The sequence below is a fragment of the Antechinus flavipes genome, chromosome 4 (genome assembly GCF_016432865.1).
Source record: "Antechinus flavipes isolate AdamAnt ecotype Samford, QLD, Australia chromosome 4, AdamAnt_v2, whole genome shotgun sequence".
In the NCBI taxonomy this organism is placed as follows: Eukaryota; Metazoa; Chordata; class Mammalia; order Dasyuromorphia; family Dasyuridae; genus Antechinus; species Antechinus flavipes.
In genome coordinates this window covers 55,974,272-55,994,577 of record NC_067401.1, presented here as the reverse complement: position 1 = coordinate 55,994,577, position 20,306 = coordinate 55,974,272, and the positions used below count along the sequence as shown (strand labels likewise).

Below are 20,306 nucleotides of genomic sequence, written 5' to 3'. Positions count from 1 at the left end.
AAACAAATATTGGATAATTTCCTCCAATTTCATACATGCCATTCTCAGTATAATTTTCCTAAAATAGAATTTTTATCATATCATTCTTCTGTTAGTGGTAAAGCGGATACAGCACTGGCCTAGAATTAGGAAGATCTAAATTCAAAGCTGACCTCAGACATTTATTAGCTGTGTAACTCTGGGTAAGTCACTTAATAGCTGTTTGCCTCAGTATCCCCATCTATAAAATACTATTATGTAGCATTTTAATGTGAATGTAAATGAAAAATAAAATGTAAAAATGCTATTATTTAAATATTTGTTTTCCTGAGGAAAAAATGCAGCATATTTACTTTTCTTCAGCAACCTGAAGTGAGATTGGTCCCTTCTATTTTGTCTTTCAAAGACAGAAAGCTATTGATAAGAATCACCAAAGGGCAATTTGAAGCTCTTACCTCTTATATTCTCACCAACTCTATTCCATCCTTCCATGGTAAAGGAGAGAGTCCCAAACCAATGAGGTTGGGGACAGAAGTTACATCAAATATATCTTTTAAATCTTACAATCTATTCTATCTTCTCTCTTGAGAAAATAGAGAAAAGTATGGAGTGATCAAAGATTTAGGTCACTCTCACTGCTACAGTCCCATAAGTATTCCTTGGTCCTTTATATGCAGAGGAGACCCCAATCCAAAACTGAAAAGGGCTTAGTCTCACACATCTTTCCAAGTCAATGTAACTGGTGAGTCTGGATCTAGTCCATGTACAATCAAATTGGCCCAAACCCTGGAAGAGGTTTAAGGAACCTCCTTCAGGAAATGTGTGATGGATTACACTGGAGGTCCTATCTCCACTTTAGATTATGCTCAATTAATTCTGTGGCTATTTCCTGCCAGTTCACTAGGTGGTCAGTCAGTAAAATATTTATAAGTACCAGGAGAGGGAGGCAGTTAGCTGGTTGAATAGAGGACTGGATCAGAAATCAGGAAGATCTGAGTTCAAATCTAATGTCAGACACTTACTAATTGTATGACCCTGCTTGTCTTAATCCATTGAAGAAGGAAATGACAAACCACTCCAGTATCTTTGCCAAGAAAACCCCATAGATGGAAAATGCCATTTTTATCTAGAGAGAAAACTATGGAGACTGAATATGACTTGGTTCATTGTAGTTTCACATTTTTTTTTGTTTGCATTTTCTTTCTCATGAGTTTTTCCATTTTAGACTGAGTGTTCTTGCACAACATGACAAATATGGAAATATGTTTTTAAAAAATAGGTTATAAGTCACATATGAATATCAAGATCTATGCAGTGCCCAGGGTGGGGAGGGTGCCAGACCCCCAGCAGGATCCTCAAAGCCACAGGGCAGTGCAAAAGGAATGTACTGTAAAGACTGATCTGTTGGTGTTTTCCCCTCTGTATATACAATTGTTCTGTGTAATAAAGTTTTATTTGACTTAAGCCACACACACACAAAAAAATAAGTTATATATACTTTAACATATTTAACATGTATTGGAATATCTGGCATCCGGGGGAGGGGATGGAGAGAAGGAGGGGGAATTGGAACAAAATTGGAACAAAAAGTTTTGCAGTTGTCAGTGCTGAAAAATTACCCATACATATATCTTGTAAATAAAAAGCTATAATAAAAAATAGGTTATATGTTTAACCTATATCTGATTACTTGCTGTCTTGGGGAGGAAGACAGAGGAGGGAGGGAGGAAAAAAAAACTGGAATACAAAATCTTAAAAAAAATTTAAGTGAATGTTGAAAGTGTCTTTACATTATTTGGAAAAATAAAATACTATTGAGAAAAATACATAAAAAAGAAAACTCTATGGACAGCATGGTCCATGGGGTTAGAAAGAGTTGACTACAACTGAACACATGTTCCATACAAAGAAAGACAAAATTAGATTCCTGTCCACAAGGAGTTCACAATCTAATGAAGGAGACAAAATTCAAACAACTCTGTACAAATGAGCTATATACAGGATAAATTGGAGGTAACCTCAGAGATATATAATATATCTCTATATAATTATATAGTATAATTAGTATAATTAGGAGATATTGGGAAAGTTTCCCTTTAGAAGGTGGGTTTTAAACTGGATCTAGAAGGAAGCCAGGGAAACCAGGAAGTGAAGATGAGGAAGGGGAGTATTCCATGCCTAAGAGAAAACCAGTGAAAATGACCACATTCAGAATATAGAGCATTGTCATAGCAACAGCAGAAAGCAGCACTAATGGATCAAAGAGTAAGGGGCAAGCAGGATAGTTGGATGTAAGAAGATTAGAAAGGTAGGAAGGGATTAGGTTATGAAGGACTTTAAATGGCAGAGGATTTTGCATTTGATCCTAGAGGTGAAAGGAAGTTACTGGAATTAATTGGAAGGAAGGAGGGGAAGTGAAGGGAAAATGGGGTTGGACCAGTGCTTTAGAAAAAAATTACTACGGCAGCTGAATATAGGAAAGACTGTAATAATGAAAAGTATTTTAATTGGTTTCTGAGCCAGAACTGAGAATGCATAAAAAGGTTCCAACAGAGAACTAGATCTCTCTGCCCTTGGTGGCTTTTGAGTAAGGGGGAGAAGAAGCCCACTCTCTAGGTCCCCACATCACCTCAAACACATGGTACTTTTGCCTCATCTCTACTGTGTTTTTAACTGACCTTAAATGAATAAATATTATCAATGGAATGTCCAGATGAACTCTGAAAAACTGGAGGAATCATCATCCGTCTAGCAAAAACCACACCCATAACCATGTTTGCCATAGTTATGGCAGCTGAGACCAGTGAACCACCATAGCCCTGAGGAGTCACCTTCTTGGTGGGCCCATGCAGGTATCAACTTGGCAATTGGCCATCCCCTCGTCCCCACAGTAAATGTGCTACACACAAATAAACTATTAAAAGACTGCTTTGTACTTGCCATTTAAGTTTTTTAACAACCACTTTTAGTCTGCTTTCTTCAGGTACCAAGATGTGAAAGGGAAAGTATGCCCTAGTTCAGGAGTGAGGAAATGTTTTTTATATCATAAAGCTTGCTATATTTTCTAAGTAATTATCTCTTTGTAATAATTAATTGATGCTAACTGGTCAACATGATATGAAGAAACATGATATAAGTTATAATCACTGGTTTGAATAACTATATTGATCTTGGTAGAAAATATACTGATTGGTTACTTATTCTCTATAGAGTTAGAAAAATCACACCTAAATTCTGCGGGTTAAGTGGTGTTCTTCTTTTCTCTAAAATGTGATGGTTCTCTCTGGGAGCAGTTTCTCAAGGATTTTCTGGAGGCAGCCTTAGTTTCAGTTCACATCAATAATCACCTCAAATACAGCCAGGAGTTAAAATCCAATCTTTTATTGTCTCTTCCAAAATAGCCCGGTTAGTTTTCCTTGGTTCCAAGAGGTCTTGTTGCTAGTCCTTTGCTTCTGCCTCTGCCAGTCTCAGCCTCTCCTCTTAGGAATCCCCAGCAACTGACTTATTTCTGACTCCAGGAGCTCCTTATATATGATCTTTTAAAGGTGTGAACCCAAAGGTTTGACTCCTCCTCTCAGAGAGTGGGATTGTGGGAGGTGTAAACTTTGTGAAGCCAATATGTGAACTCTCAAAGATAAAAACATTGTTTCTATCAATTCTAGTGAATTAACACTAGGATTTTAACAGGGTTAACCCTAGGGGAGAGAAAGCCTAGCTTGAGGAACCCAACCTGCCAATGCAAGTGGGAGTTGAAATAATAAACTCCAAAATGTATAAATGAATACATATGTACACACTTAAGAATATTTGAAAGTCCTATCATATGCTCAGTGAAGATTAGACTCTTTGCAGCTACTTAGTTCTAGTTCCAGGATCAATAAATACTTTCCAATTGACTCCAGTCCATCTCCAAATTTCTCAGTACCAGACTTCAGTGCTAAGGATAAATAGCACCACCTTTCTGGAGTGTTATTGGGAGTGCATTTTTGGCAAAAAAGGGTATGCTAAGCAACCTATTTGTATGTCACTCCTCACCTCCACTTCTCACTTCATTTTGTTTTTTGAATTTCCAAGATGTAATCGGTTTTCTAAAGTATAGAGCTAAATATGTTTGTACACATATATAGATAAATATATTAACTGAGATAGGTCAACCTGATTTTATCAATGAAGATCTTATCTAATAGCATCCCTTGGATAGAATTCAATTGAATCTAATCCAACAAGTATTTTTAAAAATATCCAGTAGGTGTAAGACACTGTGCTAGGTCCTAGGTCCCAGCCCACAAAGAATTTACATTGTAGTGGGAGAGAAGGGATGGGCAGCTAAATGGCAAAGTGGATAGAGTGCCAAGATACATTTTTCCGAATTTAAATTTAGTCTCACACTTATTAGCTGTATAGCTCTTGGCAGGTCACTTTACCCAGTTTGCCTCAGTTTTCTCATCTGTAAAATGAACTAAAGAAAAAAATGGCAAACAACTTCATTAACCCCAAAAAGGATCATGAAAAGTCAGACATGACTGAAAACAACTGCACAAAGGAAAGGGGCAATAGTTTATATCTTGTAAACAGAAAAGTACATATACTCCAAAGGGGAATGAGAAGTCTCTCCTATTGAAGGTCTATATCTCCAGGTTCCTATTGACCAGATTCAATCCTGAGATTGCCAGACTGCTAGAGAAGAGAGGGGATTAAGTTTTTCCTGCATTCTCTGCCTCATTATGCCTCAACCCAAAGGAAGATCTCTTTTAAAGTTAGGTTTACTTTAAATCTAAAGACTTCCTGAGAGATATTAAAAAATTCCTTCTAGAAAAGTATTCACAGTATAAAATAAATCAATTATAAAATAACTACTTACCTTGGCTCCATGGTTCACACGGATACCACCTTTCTGGCCCAGGCAGGTAGCCTCCTTCCCTTCCCATCTTTCCCCTTTATGTTTTATCTTCTATTAGAAAGTTAAATTCCTGGAGGGCAATGACTCACCACTACTTAGCACAGTGCCTGGCTTAATAAAAGTCAATGCTGAATAAATGCTATGTAATATTTATTTCGCCCATGATATAATGAATGCTTTAAATCCCAATACTCAAAAGCACAGATGGACAAACTTTTAGTTACCCACAAGGAAACAGTGGAATTGATTAGGTATTTTAGTTTCACCTCAGAAATGTCACAGGAGCTATCAAATTCCCCCCAAAGCTAGTGACTCCAGAGCTAGGCTGACATCTTTCCAACCTTGGCACAGCATACTGGAGGCTGCCCTCTACAATGCCAAGTAAGTGCATGAGCTCACATGGTAAATGGAAGAATCACAGTCAAACAGCAAACAGTAAATTCTCAAAGCAGAAACTGAAAATTCAAAATAAATGCTAGTTTAATCCCCAACACTATCAGCCCCATAAAGATAAACATAATCCTTCCTAAAACTAGCATTGTTTAATATTTAGAACAGAGACGTGATGATAATTTTAGGGATTGTGGTACAAAGGATAGAATATTCTCAAAAAATCTTGAAAATATCTTTGCCTTTCAAAATGTAACTTTAGTGAGCATTTATTTTTCATCGTGTGGTAAAGTCCGATTTAAGAGGACACCCCATCACACACCCCCTATCATCTTAGAGTTCTCTGTTTTGTATTTGAAGGCTAGGGCCCACAGCTTAGTTATGCCACGTGGTGGAGTGCAAAGAGCTTGGGCGCTGGCCTCAGAAGTCTGTCTTCAACTCTTGCTTCTGTCCTTCACTAGCCATATGTCTTTGGACAAGTCTGAAAACGAAAAGATCTATAAAACTGAGACAAGGCCAGAGCCCTAAGATTTGCTCCTAGCTCACCCTCTGTCTCTCCCTCCCTCACTCCCTGTCTCTGTCTCTCTCTCTCCCCATCTCTGTGTCTGTCTCCCTCCCTGGGTGTCTCTCCTCCCTTGCCTTCCTCTCTGTTTCTTTCCTTCCTCTCTCTGTCTCTCCCTCCTCTCTGGGTCTCTTTCCCTCCCCTCCTTGTCTCCCCTTTTTGTTTCTGTCTCTTTTGTCTCTCTCCTGTCTCCTCTTTTTCTCTTATTTCTTTCTCTTACTCCTGTCTCTTTTCCTGCCTGTCTCTCTCCCCAGTCTTTCTTTCCAGTCAGTCTCTCTTCCGTCTCTCCTGAACTCTCGCCCCTGTGTCTTTCTCCTTTATCTATCTCTGTCTCTCTCCCGTCTCCTTGTCTCTCCAGTCTCTGTCTCTCTCTCGCTTGTGACTCCTTCCCGAGCCAAGGGCGCTCCCTGGAGCAGATGAGCCAGGGAGAGGGTGGGGACCGGGAGCAGCACGAACAGAAAATGAAAAGACAAAAGACAAAAAGGAAGTGGTTAGAAGGGAAGCTCGTTTTTGGTTCCTCCAGCCCTTTTTTTTCCTTTTGGCCTATTTTAACTAAAAGACAGTCACCCCACGCGCCGCACAGCAGCTACCGGAGGTTATTTTCCCAGTCTCAGCGTCCGCTTGCGTCCAATTCCTTACCTCCCTTTTTCCCCGCCCCCTCTCCAGGCCCCGCCCCACCCGCCCCGCCCCCGCGGCGACTCCCGCTGAGGCCGCTGGGGGGCGCTGCCCTGGCCCCGCGAGAGGCGGCGGTGGCGGCGGCGGCGGCGGCGGCTGAGGCGGCCGAGGAGCTGCACCGGCCTCGCTGCCCGCCCGCCTCCCTCCCTTCCTGCCCTGGCGGAGCGGCCGCGACGGTTATCGGCGCTCGGACCGAGAGTCCGCACGCACGCACCGATAGGGCGGCCGTGGCCGCGCCGCGGGAACCCCCGGTGCCAGCGCGGCCGCTCTCGGCCGGAGCCCCGGGGCCAGGCGGAGCCCCCTCTGTGGGCGGGCGCCTCCCCGGGGCCGGCCCGCCCCGGGCGCCGCCGCAGCTTCTGCGGCCGGGGAAGCGGAGGAGAGAGGCGGCCGCCGCGGCCGCTCTTCCTCCGGCCCCGCTCCGGGCTCGGGGAGCCGGCGACCATGGGTCGGGGCTGAGAGGAGGATCCGGGGCGCTGAGGGGGCGCCCGGGCCGCCCCTGGCGCGCCCCCGCCTCCCAGCCGACACCTAGCCCGGCTCCGCGGCGAATGGCTTTCATGATGATGAAGAAGAAGAAGTTCAAGTTTAAGGTGGACTTCGAGCTGGAGGAGCTCTCCTCGGTGCCCTTTGTCAACGGGATCCTCTTCTGCAAGATGCGGCTGCTGGACGGAGGCAGCTTCAGCGCCGAGTCCTCCAGGTGACCCATCTCTCCCACCCTCCGTCCGTTCGTCGTCCTTCTTACCCTCCTTCCTTTTTTCCCTCCCTACCTGCTCTTCCCCCTCCCTACTTTTCTTCTTTCCCTTCTTCCCTCCCTCTCTCCGTCCCTCCCTACTGCCTCCCTACCTTCTCTTCCCCCTCCCTTCTTTCCTTCTTCCTTCTTTCCCTTCTCTCCCTCCATACTTCTTCCCTGCCTCCTTACCTGTTTTCTTTCCTTTCCTTTTTTCATCTTTCCCTTCTTCCCGCCCTTATTACGTCTTCCTTTCCTTCCCTACTGCCTTCCTACCTGCTCTTCCCCCTCCCTTCTTTTCTGCGTTCCTTTCCTCCCTCCCTTCCTATTGCCTTTTTACCTTCCTACTTCCTTCTTCCTTCCCTCCTTCCTTCCTCTCTACCTACTGCGTCCAACTGCTCTTCCCTTCTCTCCTTCCTTCCTTCCTTATCTGCTTTCCTTCCCTTCTCTCCCTTCCTTTCTCCCTTCCTTTGCTAGTTTTCCTTTCCTTCTTTCCCTTCCTTTTTTCCCCCTTTCCTTCCTCACATTCCTTCTTTTTCTTTCTTTTCTATCCTTTCTCCTTTTTTCCCTAATGACTCTGGTTCCTTTCCACCCTTCTTTGCTCTTTCTCCTACTTTCCCTCTCTCCTTCCTTCCTCTCTTTGAGAAGCTGTTTTTACAAACACTCATTTTGCTCCTTTTGCAGTTACTAAGAATGCTGATTGATGCCTTTCTCTTTTTCTTGCTCCTCACCCAAGAGAGTTGTTTGATAGGGAATCCCAATTTCGGTTTCTGGTGGAGTGGAAAGATCAGTGTTCTTGGAGTCAGGAAGACCTGAGTTCAAATTCAGCCTCAGACACTTGTGGTATGACTGGGCAAATCACAACCTCTGTTAGCCTCAGTTTCCTGGAAAATGGGGATAATAACACCTACCTCACATGAGATATTTGTTAAAACACCATACTTAGCACAGTGCCTGGCACATAATAGGCACTATTTAAATGCTTATTCCCTTCTTGCTTTCCTTTTCCCACTTCTGTCAGAAAGCCCTCAGCAACAGATACTCCTCTTTCCCTGGAGACCAGCTTGACATGAGTCAGTCATCAATTTGCCCAAGACCCAGGGAGTGTATGGCATATTATGAGTTATATGTTTAAGGCTAAGCATGGTGCCAGTTTTCAGGGTACTTGTAATGTTATTTCTTGTTTGCTCTGCTTAAAGTCTCTGCCTCAAAATCCAAAGGCTTGTACCTACAGGTTATTAGATTTGAGAGGACCAAACATTGGTGGTCATCACTATTGGGGTTTTGTGTTGTTTGTTTGCTTTGGATGGTGTTGTGAATTTGTGGGTTCAGGAACTGAGAATCCAGTCTTAATTCCAGTCAGATATCCTCACAGAAGTGGCAACAATTTTTATTGCATTCTTTTATCTTAGAGCTACTTTTTAAATTATTCACTAATACTGATTAACTTTAAAAGGCCTTGAAAGGTTTAATAATGGAACTCTGGGAGTCCTTAGTTCTTTCCAGTTCTGAATTTTCTATCTTTATACTTGTTGCACAATTAGCTTAATCCTAGTGTATGCCCTTAGAGAATGAAGCATTATTGTTTGGTAGTAGGGTGGGGTGAAGCAATATGCTTTAAAAGTCTGGAGAATGTCCAGCCTTGGAAGAAATGGAGAAGCACTCTAGTTGACAAGTTTGCCTGAGTGAAGTTCCTTTATTAGAAAGTAGTAGCTTTAAACTAAAATACTATACTGAATAATGACTTGAGCTTGGGGAGAAGAATTAGTAACAATTGTTGATTTTTCCTCAAACACTGACCATGGCCTTAAGTGTTTATTCCAAAAAGATTTAATTTGTCTTTACTCATCATAGGAAAAAACAATAGTGAAAGGCCCCATGGGAAAGTGGGTAGAATGCTGAATTTGAAGCTAAAAAGACCTGGATTCAGGTCCTAATGGTTGTATGACTGGCATAAGTCAGTTAACCTCAGTACCCTAACTAAGGTAGAGATGTCATGCATGTCTATACATTCCTGGTATCTCCATTCTTCTGAGACCCAAGTGCTTCCTCTCTCTTACAGCCTTGGAAGTGAAGCCATTGTGAGTACCTGCTAATGACTAAACCTTGAAAGTATTTGGCACAATGTTTGTTCCTGATTTTTGATGGTCACTATGTGTGTGATCTTGGGCAAATCACATGTCTTAAGGTAGTGAATCCCTTCCAGTTCTAGACTTATTATTATTTATAATTCTACTCGTCATCCCACACTTCCCATTTTCCCCATGTGTCCTGCTTTTCATTTCTCTGCCATCAGAGGTCAGTTAATTTTAAGCATGGACAATCTTCTTTTCATAGATGAAGATGTATCATCTTTGGTTAGTAGAAAGAGCTCTGGATTGGAACCAGAATTTAGGTTTAAATCCATATCAGATGTTACCCATGTGACCTTGTGCAAGTCTCCTACCTATTCCAACTCTTAGTTTCCATATTTGCAAAAATAGGCTATTAGATCACTGAAGTATCTACTAACTCTAAACTCTATTAGCCAATAGTCTCCTCCTCTTTTCTTCTAATTTTTGTCAAGTTACTTTTGGAAAATCTCTGATTATGGGGCAGCTAGGTGGTGCAGTGGATAGAGCACCAGCCCTGAAGTCAAGAGTACCTGATTAAAATCTGTTTTTAACACTTCCTAGCTATTTCCCATTTCAGAATTATTACAGGACAAATTCTAATTAAATCTGGTTTCCTCAAAAAAAAAAAAAAGTATTTGAGATAAATTAAAGAAACTTAAACATTCAATGTTACTTTCTCACTAATGTTGAAACAATCACTTTTTCTATGGATTTTCATTGCTAATTTAGAATATTTAATTTTTATAATAGATTAAATAAGATTTAAATTGGGCCAACCCTGGAATCCAATTGTCAATTATTTCTATGTGTAAATGCTTTCCAAATTCCAAATAACCAACTTATAAATGAAATTTTGAACATAAGTTTTGTACAATCTCAGTAAACAGTATCATCTTTGCATTTATGACATTATTTTCTAGAAAAGATTGCAAACTGGATAACAATTGGAAATTATCAATAAAATCAACAGGCTTTTATTCAAAGTACTTTTTTTTTCCAATGCTAAGCACTAGAGATGTAAATAAAAGCAAAACCAGTTCTGCCCTCTTGGAGCCTGCCTTCTAATCCTAGAGACAGTATTTACATTAATTGGTACATTTACATTAATTGGTGCATTACTGGATGCATTCTGGGCAGCTAAAAGGGTAAAAGAAGACTGTACAGGAAGTGGCTCTTAAGCTATATCTTCAAAAAAACCAAAGATTCAAGATCCAGAGGTTGGGGAAGGGGAGAATATGGGGGCCACCTGGGTGCAAAGGCATGGAAGTGGGAGAAGTATTGTGAGGGAGGAATAGAAAGGAGGCTGGTTTGGCTGTACTATTGTAGTCCTAATAGAAGAGAGTCTTGTTAAAAGATCAAAAAGACAGGAAGGTGCCAGGCTGTGAAGGGATTTAAATGACCAACAAAAGAGTTTCTATTTGATCTAAAGGTAAAAAAGTCTTGCTTGGAGTTTATTTCTTGGAAGGGTGACATGGAAAATTCACTTTGGCAACTGAGTGGAGGATGGATCAGATTGATAAAGTCCCAATCAGAAAATGATTGCAGTAGCCCATGCCAGAGGTGATAATGGCCACAGGGGTGGCTGTGTGAGGAAAGAGAAAGATAAATGCAAGAGATGGTGCAAAAAAAGAAAAGAAAAGAAAAAGAAATTAAAAGATTTGGCAACTGAGAAGATACATGAGATGAGCTAGAGTGAAGACTTGAGGATGACAAAAATGTTGTAAATAGTGAATAGAATAATAGTGGTGCTCTCCATAGGAATAGATAGGGTTAGAAGTAGTATGGATTTGGAGAAAAGATAATGAATTCTATTTTAGAGTTTGAGATCCCTTGGGGACATCTGCTTTCATTGACAGAACGATAAAATACTTATTAAGCACTTACAGTGTTCGGGGCACTGTGCTAAGTGCTCAAGATATAAATACCAGCAAACAAAATAGTTCCTACTCTCAGGAACTTGCTGGAAAAGAGGGATGATAGAGGAGAGGAGCCAAAAACAGATGTTGGAAGGGAGCCCAGCCAAAGCATTCTTGCTTAGGAGCATGTTGAAAGGATTTTAGAAAGATGCTTTTAGAGGATGACCCTCTCTAAGATAAGGCCAAAAGCCCACCTCCCAGAACTGAGGGGGAAGGAGTTGGGATAAGGGTGGATTTCAAGTTTCTGATGGGATGTAGAGTTGAGCCTGTTGCCCTTGTGGGAGATTAGGAAGAGATAAATAGATATAAACATCTAAAATAGACAAATGGTGATCTGCCTGGAAGTGATAATTGTGCCTATGGGATGAGAGAATCACCAGCTAGAGTTTAGCTGGAAAACTGAAGAGGGCCTAGGGTATTGGGGAAACAGTTTATGGGAATGATGTAGGTTGATATTCAGCAAATGAAACTGAGAGGAGAACCAGCCAAAAGCAGTATGAGGAAAGCCCAGAGAGGGAAAAGTGCCTAGTAAGAGGTGGTAACAGTAGTGTGGTATTGTGATAAAGTCAAGAAGGATAAACATTGAGAAAAGCCCATTAAATTTGGCAATTTAAGAGATTATTAGTAACTTTGGGAAAGGCAGATTCATTTGAGTAAAGAGGTCAGAAGTCAGATTGTAGTGGGTTTAAAAGAAAGTGAGAGGAAAGGAAGTAAAGAAAGGCCCTGGAGTACAAATTACTTTTTCAGGGTGTTAGCTGAGAAGAAAGGATGGTAGTAGTGTACAGAGGATTTAATAAGGATGGCCATGTTTAAGCAGCAGGAAAGGAAAGAGGAGATAGAGAATAGGGATAATAATGGTAGGGACAGGCTGCTGGGGAAAATAAAGGGTAGGATCAGAGATACATGTAGAGGGTTAGTCTTAACAAGGAGAAGGGCTACCCCGTAATTAGAGACAGTAAAGGAAAAGACAGTGGGGGATTTTGTTAGTGGAATATTAGATGAGGAAAAGAAAAAAGGGCTCTCTTAGGAAGTGAAGTTATGGAGTGGCATGCAAACTAGCAAGATGTAGTTTCCTATTTGTGGAAATGACACAATAATTATAAAATAAGCCTCAGTTTCCTCATCAGTAAAATTGTAATACTTCCTATCTTACAATGATGTGGTAAGGAAATAGTTTACAAACTTTACAATGTTATGTATATGAATAGTAATTATCTCTCCCTGTAGTGCATTGTAGAGTTCATAGTTCTGTCCATCCATCTGGGATCTGGAACCCTGGTTTAAGAGCTGACATAGCTTCTTTGGAGTGGATGACAAGTGAATAGGACTGAGCTGAAAGTTGTCTGAGCCTGTTGAAGATGGGGAGTAAGTGGGTAAGGGTGAGACACTCTGAATCACTTGTCCTTATATCTTTTAAGCATTCCCTTCCTCTGTCTCTACCTGATTGAAATACAAATAATCCAAAGAACAGCTCTCAATGCCTTCTCTTCATTGTGATCACAATCTTCAAACTGTCAAATCCCTCATATTCAATTTTATTTATAAACTTCTTTATATGTACATTATATCCCCTCTTCTATAAGGCTACGTAAAGAGCTACATAAGGCTACGTAAGAGCATTTATAATGCCTTCCACCATAGTCATATTATAAATCAGCTTGGATTTGTGGATTTTTCCACCATGAAGATGGGCATGGTTTAAAGAGTGTTGCTTAGCAATTTCACTATCACTATCCAGAGTTTTCCCTCACTTGGAAAGTAAAAATTCTCCCCTTCCTTCAAGTCACACTCTTAGAATAGAAAAAAAGTAAGAGCAGAATTGACAAGGAATGAACCATAGTGAACTGGTTTGGGGATGTAGAAGTGGGGAGAGAGTCTGTAATTGTAGATTTCCATCTTGTGAATATTTGACTAGATCATTAAGTTCATTTCTAGGGGAGCTTCTAGATTTGAATTACCAAACAAATAATTCTTTGATCCATGTTAGGTCCCGCTAACTGATTTCAAAGGGATGTTTTTTCTCATAGGAAAATAAGATATTCTCAAATATCATTAAATATATTTTACATATTGAATATAAATATTTTAATTATTTTTAATTTAATATAATTAAATCTTTTATATGAAAAATAAAGACAAAGGAATTTGTGGGTTTGGGTTTAATTTTGTTTTTTACTAGACTTATGACTTCAATGAAAACATTGAAAGACTTCAAGTAAGGAAACTCCTTCTACCAATGCAGATCAACAACCATTCTATAACTTAAGGCCTAAAGAACTGCTTGACTTCATTGAGAGGGTACTGTTTGCTCCCTTCTCCTAACCATGCTGCCTTTTACAGTATCTCCTGAATTCAGGAAAAGAAAGCTCTAATGAATTCATTTTTTCCATGTTGGGAACATGCATTTGAAAGACAGAATATAAGGAGTGAATGGAGAGGTGGTTTTGAAGACAGGGAATACCAGAACTCAATCTACCTCCAGCAGTTGTTGGCTGTGTGGCTCAGGGCAAGTCACATAACCACCCATTGTTCTACAATCTGAACCAAAGGGTATATGAACATTTTCTCCATCACTTTAAGCTTACTGTTGTGGTTGTTTGTCCTTTGTTCTTGAAGACCATCTTGACATCAGGGAGGTGAGGCCATGACTTGCAAGTGAATTGGATTTAAGTGAGGGTCACCAGCCTCACTTTCCTCTCCGGAGTCATCTGAGTCCCTTGGCAAGATTTAGATCAAGGTGAATGAGATGATTCATACTGTGGGAGACCTTGGTTGTTTTTTTTTTTTTTTTTGACCTTGGTCTTTTTAAGCTAAGGTCTTCAATATGTCTCAGTTTGACCAAGGCTGTACCCATTCAGTGATTAAGGCTAGATAGCAATTGAGACTGTAAATCAAGCCCTGATTTGTAGTGCTTCAAATTCCAGGTACTCAGACTAAAGAATTGAATTTAGTGTCAGGGGCTACACTCATAAATATTCATCAGTTATTCTAGCTATCTGTATCTACATATCCCTCCTCCTTTTCTTTGTATAGAGACCTGATTGGAGATACATTTAGTGAGAGCATTTGTGATTATTTGTTGAAGAAAGTTTAATATGTGAAAAATTCCAGTTATTTTCAGTATTTCTAGTTTGAGGTTTTGGTGTTTCAAGGGTTGGGGAAAAGAGAAAGGGGAGGGGGAAGGGAGAGGTTCATCTATTTAGTTGCTAATGGCTAAAATACAGTACTTTAGAACTTTCACATGCAGCTCTGATTAAGAGCATGTGAGTTTGGGGAGTGCCCAGGAAGCTAATGTGCACATATGTTTATTGGATCTTTTACTTTGTAAACAAGCTGTGGGTTCTTTCTTTTCCCTTTAGTGTTTTCGTTTTAAGGATTTCACTCATGAAACAGTAAATGTTTTTTAAATTGTCTTATAAGAATAAGGTTTTCACTCATGAGATAGTAAATGTTTTTAAAATTGTCTTATAAGAGATGAACTGTAGTAAATAGCAAATATCAGCAAGCCAATAGCAGATACCATCTGTTCATGCTACCACTGTTCTTTATGATCATCCAAGAAATTATAAATCCACAGTTTATACTGTCTTTTTTTAGGATAACAATAAAGATGGCACTTTCTTAGATGCTACTCTGTGAGAATTGGTTCAAATAAAATTATGTAAAGGGTCAGTTTATTTCACAGAAGTGATCTCTGATTGCCCAGATCCATTATATGTAAAGCATATTCACAGAATATGATGGACATATGTACACATAAAATAATGAAATACATGAATAGCTCAACTTCATTTATTAATGATCACCTTTTTTTTGTTTTACTTTACTGAGTTATTTAATGAAAAAGATGCTTGAATAGTCACTTTGGTGGCCTTCAGGACTATTTGTCCAGATTGGAAAGCACTGCCTTAAAGATTATCTAGTTCATTCTCTCTTTTATTCCTTTTATTCCAGTCATTTATTAAGGTAAATTCCCTTTGCATCACCAAATGAGCCCATCAAACAAAGAACACAGTAAGTAAAACCAATTGGTATAATGATTGCAACAGTATATGTCACATCTGTCCCCTCCACCCTTCTACTGAAAAAAAGAGACCTTTATCCTTACCTCTTTTCTCTAATTAGTCTATTAAACCAATCCTCTCATTTTACAGATGTGGAACTGAGGCATAGAAACGTTAAAATATTTGATTGCACAGTTAGTGTCTTAGGCAAGATTTGAACCCAGGTCTTCATAACTTCAAATCTAGTACCATGTCTACTGTACTATGGTCCCTCTTTAGATTCACACTCAGTTTGATTTAGTGTTCATTGTCATTACCATTTTATATGTTGTTTTAATTTTTACCTCCAGCTACATCATCATGGGTCTTCTTTCTTTAAATTCCTGAAATTCATCATTTCTTGCAAGTCAATATTTTGTGACATTCTCTTAACCACAGTGTGTTCAACCATTCCAAAATCAATGGGCATAGACTTTGTTTTCAGGGTTGGGTTTTTTTTTTTGTTATTATTGTTACTACTAAGAAAGTGCAGCTATGAATACTTTGGTATATATAGGATAGTTCTTTCAGACATTAAGTAAACATTATTCAAAGTACCAGTAGAGATGCTAAGAATCTGAGAGTCTGAATGGTAAGTACACTAAAGCAAGAGGCATAGCATCAGGGTTTCATTCCCACCTTTAATATTTATTCTGATACTTTGAATGGGCTTCCTCATCTGCTAGGTATTTTTTTTCTTAATTGTAAAATGAATAGGTTGAACAAGATGAATTTTTGGGTTTTTGAGACTGTATCCTCCAGCTCTCTCAGGCTATAAGTGTCTGTCTACACAGGCCAAATCCCAGTTCTGATAGACACAGAAGAAATTTCTGGAATAGGTATCCACAGCAGCATTTAATAATTAAATGTCTCCTTAGTTATACATCACTTGAATTTAACAGGAATTAGAAAGAGATGCTAAAACATAATGAAGCACACTTTGTACTATTTAAAAATAAAACTTTAAATAATTCCTCAAATAGAATTTTGGAGTAGCAGTCCTAAAGTTCAGGGTGAAACATTCATTCAAGTCAAATTCTGCTATTTGCTACCTGTATGACCATAGGTAAGTTTATTACCCTCTCAGGGCCTCAAATTTCTGATCCATAAAACAAGAAGTGTGGACCAGACCCCTTAATATTCACTCCATTTCTAAATCCCAACTCTCATAAAAGACTTGAGGGAATGGGCTCATGCCCCAGCTCTGCCACTTACTAACTGTAGGATTTTAGGCAAATCTCTTTATCTGTCTAAGCCTTAGTTTCACCCTCTTTAAAACAGGACTAAAGTTACTATCTGCCTTCTGGGATGGTACTTGTAAAGCAGAAGTGAAGTAAGGTATAAGTAAATGCTTTGCAAACCATAAAGCCCTATGATAAATATAAGTTATTCTTCTGGTGACAATCTTGACCCACGCCCTCCTAGGCTTCTTTCCATAGACTTACTTAACTCCAGTTTGTCAGTATCCCCATTAAAATGTGGCATTAAGAAGTAGATGTGACATACTATATATAGTCTGACTAGAACAGAGCCTGCATTTTATTTTATTTTATTTGTTTATTAAAGCTTTTTTAAATATAAGCTTTATAAATATAAAACTAAAGAAATGCAATTGTGAACTTTAACAGCATATTCTTTACAAAGAACAAAGAAAGGACATTTCCCTTTATAAAATAAAACAAAAAAAAGATATGAAATTAAAAGTCTCTGTTACATACAAAAAAAAGCATTTTTTTCCTAGTATAATAAATTCAGTGTGTCACCTTTTTCAAACTGTTTTGCTTCTTTGTATTCTATTGAGCTTTATTCTGTTCTCTTTTTGTGCATTTCTTAAAATGCTTCAATAACTTTTTTTTTCCATTTCTTCTTCTAGGCAAATACTATTGTTAGTTCCTCTGTCCTTCCTGTTAAAAAAAAAAAAAAAAAAAAAAAAAAAAAAAAAAAAGCCCAGTCCTTGTAACAAATAAGCATAATCAAGCAGATAAACCATATATTTGCCATGTCCAGAAATATGTGTCCCTGCACCGTGAATTCAGCATCCCTCTATCATATTTAATTATCAGTCCTCTGGAACTGTGGTTGATCATTGTATTGATCAGAGTTCTTTTAAGTCTTTCACAATTGTTTTTCTCTATAATGTTGTATTTATTGTATAAATTTCTCACCTAGTTCTACTCACCTCGCTCTGACTTGCAAGTCTTCCCAGTTTCATCTGAAACTGTCCCTTTTGTTGTAAAATTCCATTCATATGATTTTTTTCAACTATTCTCTCTTTATTTCCTTTTTTTTTAATGTGCTACAATTAAAATAGCTATTAGAAATATTTTTGTTCATATGCATCTTTTTTTTCAACTTCATGCTATAGATTGAGTAGTAATGTTGGTGGAACAAAGAGTGTTCATAGTTTGGTGATTTTGCAGCCATAGTTCCAAATTGTTTTCCAGAATTGTTGCACTAACTAACCAATAATGCTGTGCTTGGCTTCATAGTGGTAGCTTTTTCAATAAGTAGTTTTTCTCCTTTGTAATCTTTTCCCATAAGATGGGACTCTTGAGTTGCTTTCTTTGCATTTCTTTAATGAGTAGATTTGGAATAATGTGACTGTTGATAGGTTGGACATTTTCTTTGAAATTTAGCTGTTCATAATCTTTTGATTATTATCTTTTAAGGTAACAGTTAACTCTTATAAGACTTTTCTTTTGATAGGAAATAGGTCTTAGGTTTCCTTCTTTCTGTGACTTTTGAAGGCAGATCCTATCTGATTTATGTCTTTATGTTTCTCATATCATTTGCGGAAAGTTAAATGCATTCTTTTTCTATCTTTAAATCTATTATATGATTGCTTTGGGAAAATGCTCAACATTTACCTTTTTTGAATGCTGCTTTTAAGCAATGTAGCTTAAAAAATGGCCTATATCCAAGAGTTATTTTGTCTTAATGAAAAGGACAATATACTTGGAACATTGATTTTTTTTTTTTGTCTTTATCATTTAATTTAATTTCATTTGACTGAAGCATTATTGGAACAACTTCTAACTAAAATTTCCTAGCTCATCGAAGGCAGTCTATTGTAGAATGAACTAGTGGATTCTGTAGCAATATGAAAGGATTTTTTTTTAATGTTTTACTTATACTTTTAATAGGCAAACTCGGCCTTAGTCAGAATATGGCTTTTTCCCCTTCCCTCCCACATCTCTTAATCCCATGTTTTACAAATTTCTCTACCAGTCAGAGATCTGAAATTTCTATCATGAGTTATTACTTTGGGTTTAAGTCATTGCCTCTGAAAGAAAACTCTTAGAAGCTTTGATTATTGTCTCTGTTCTCTGTTGTCTGATTCAGGATGATAGGACTAAGAAAGAAAAAGGGATGAAAAATAAGTCTTAGTAGGACCTTGGGAAAGACCAAGAGGAAATTAATTCTAGGATTTGTTTATATACACACTGACTTCTGGGATCATATTAGTTCCTAGTTGTTTAATTAAACTAATTGGTAATTTTGTCCAATAAAATCATCAGAATTCTACATATATAGAAATAGCCACTCTTTAATAAAGAAATAATGCCCAATTCCATTCTAGTTAGAAGTACTTTAAAAGTGATCTCTTCTAGTAGGATTACCTCATTAGAGGATGTCTTCCATAAATAAGTTCCCCAAGAAAAGTTTCAGGGTGTCTTATAAGAGGCTTGCTGCATGTGAAGTATTGTTTCTATGCCCAATTCTTGAGGGCAGAGACTTTTTCACTTTTGTATTTGTAGTATCCTTCATGCGTTAAGGAGTAATTGTTTCTTTCAAATGATTTTTAAAATATTTTTTAAAAAGGAAATAAAAGCTAGATCCTGAAACAGAGTTGTTTATTTTTTTTTTAATGAAAAAAAGTTTAAATGCCTCTTGAGAAGTGTCATCATATTAAGTAGAGGAGTAACTGTACTTTCGAAGCAAAGTCAGATGGATCAGACGTCTTGGGGAGAAAGTCATAGTGTATATCTGTAGTTAGTTTCTCCTCTTTTTTGACCAAGAAGAACTAAATGACAAGAAAAGGGAATCACAAGGAAACAAAATACTTTTTTCTTTCGCAAATAAAAATGTTTAGGTCCCAATGATTAATAGACAGTCACAGATATAGTTCTTTAGTAGGGCAGTTAGAGCTAGCAAAGCATTAATACATTAGAAGGAAGTAGCATTCTCATCTACTTGCTCCTATTTTATTGCCTACAGACACAACCCAGTCTTTTCAGGTTTGAAAAACCCTGGCTAGATTGCATTGCCCTTCTAATTATCTTCCCATATTTCTCTTCTGGTTTTTCAACAGACTCTTAAAAAATACTGTCTACACTTGGTCCCTCAACTTCTCTCTCTCCATTTAGCTCTCTGCAGTTTCCTTTCTCACCTCAATACTCAACTGACTGCTTTCTCCAAATTTACTGGTGATCTTTTAATTGCTGATTGTAATAGCCTTATACCTCAATATCAGTTAGTGACTCACTTCCACTCACCCTACCTATCTAATTCAATTGCTATATCCTTCTTCCTCCCCCTTAATATCTCTCACCTCAACCCCTTTTTCTCCACTCAGACAGCCACCACCTTAGTTTAAATCCTTACCCTTCTTGCTTATACTATTACAATCACCTACTATTTAATCTTCCTACCACAAACATCTCCCTCATAGATCTCATTTTGCCATCCTCCGCCACACCACACTCTCAACAGCAGCTCCCTGTTATGTTTAAGAACAAACGGGAACTACTTCTTTGGCATTAAAGGCCCTTTTTTAATCTGACTTCTTAACAGTCATCCCACCCCAAATTTCCTGATCCACCTATACAAATAGACATAGATTTGATGCTTATTAAATGTGCGGATTACAAGCCAGAAAAGGTTAATCTTACTCTCCTCCACATACTCTATATATTTCTATGACAATGGCCTGTTCTTGTTCCTTAACACATGACATTCCATCTCTTGACTCTTTTTGTTGGCTTCCCACCAGTGCCTGGAAG

General features: G+C 38.5%; 1 protein-coding gene across 1 annotated transcript in view; it reads left to right on the top strand.

Moving 5' to 3' along the window:
- The first annotated feature begins 6,594 nt into the window (after positions 1-6,594).
- Positions 6,595-20,306, top strand: part of EEIG2 (EEIG family member 2) — an 81,679-nt gene continuing 67,967 nt past the window's right edge. The window contains exon 1 of the mRNA XM_051993185.1: positions 6,595-7,200. Coding sequence (XP_051849145.1) covers positions 7,052-7,200 — 149 coding nt within the window. The 5' untranslated portion in view covers positions 6,595-7,051. The remainder of the gene's footprint in view (positions 7,201-20,306) is intronic.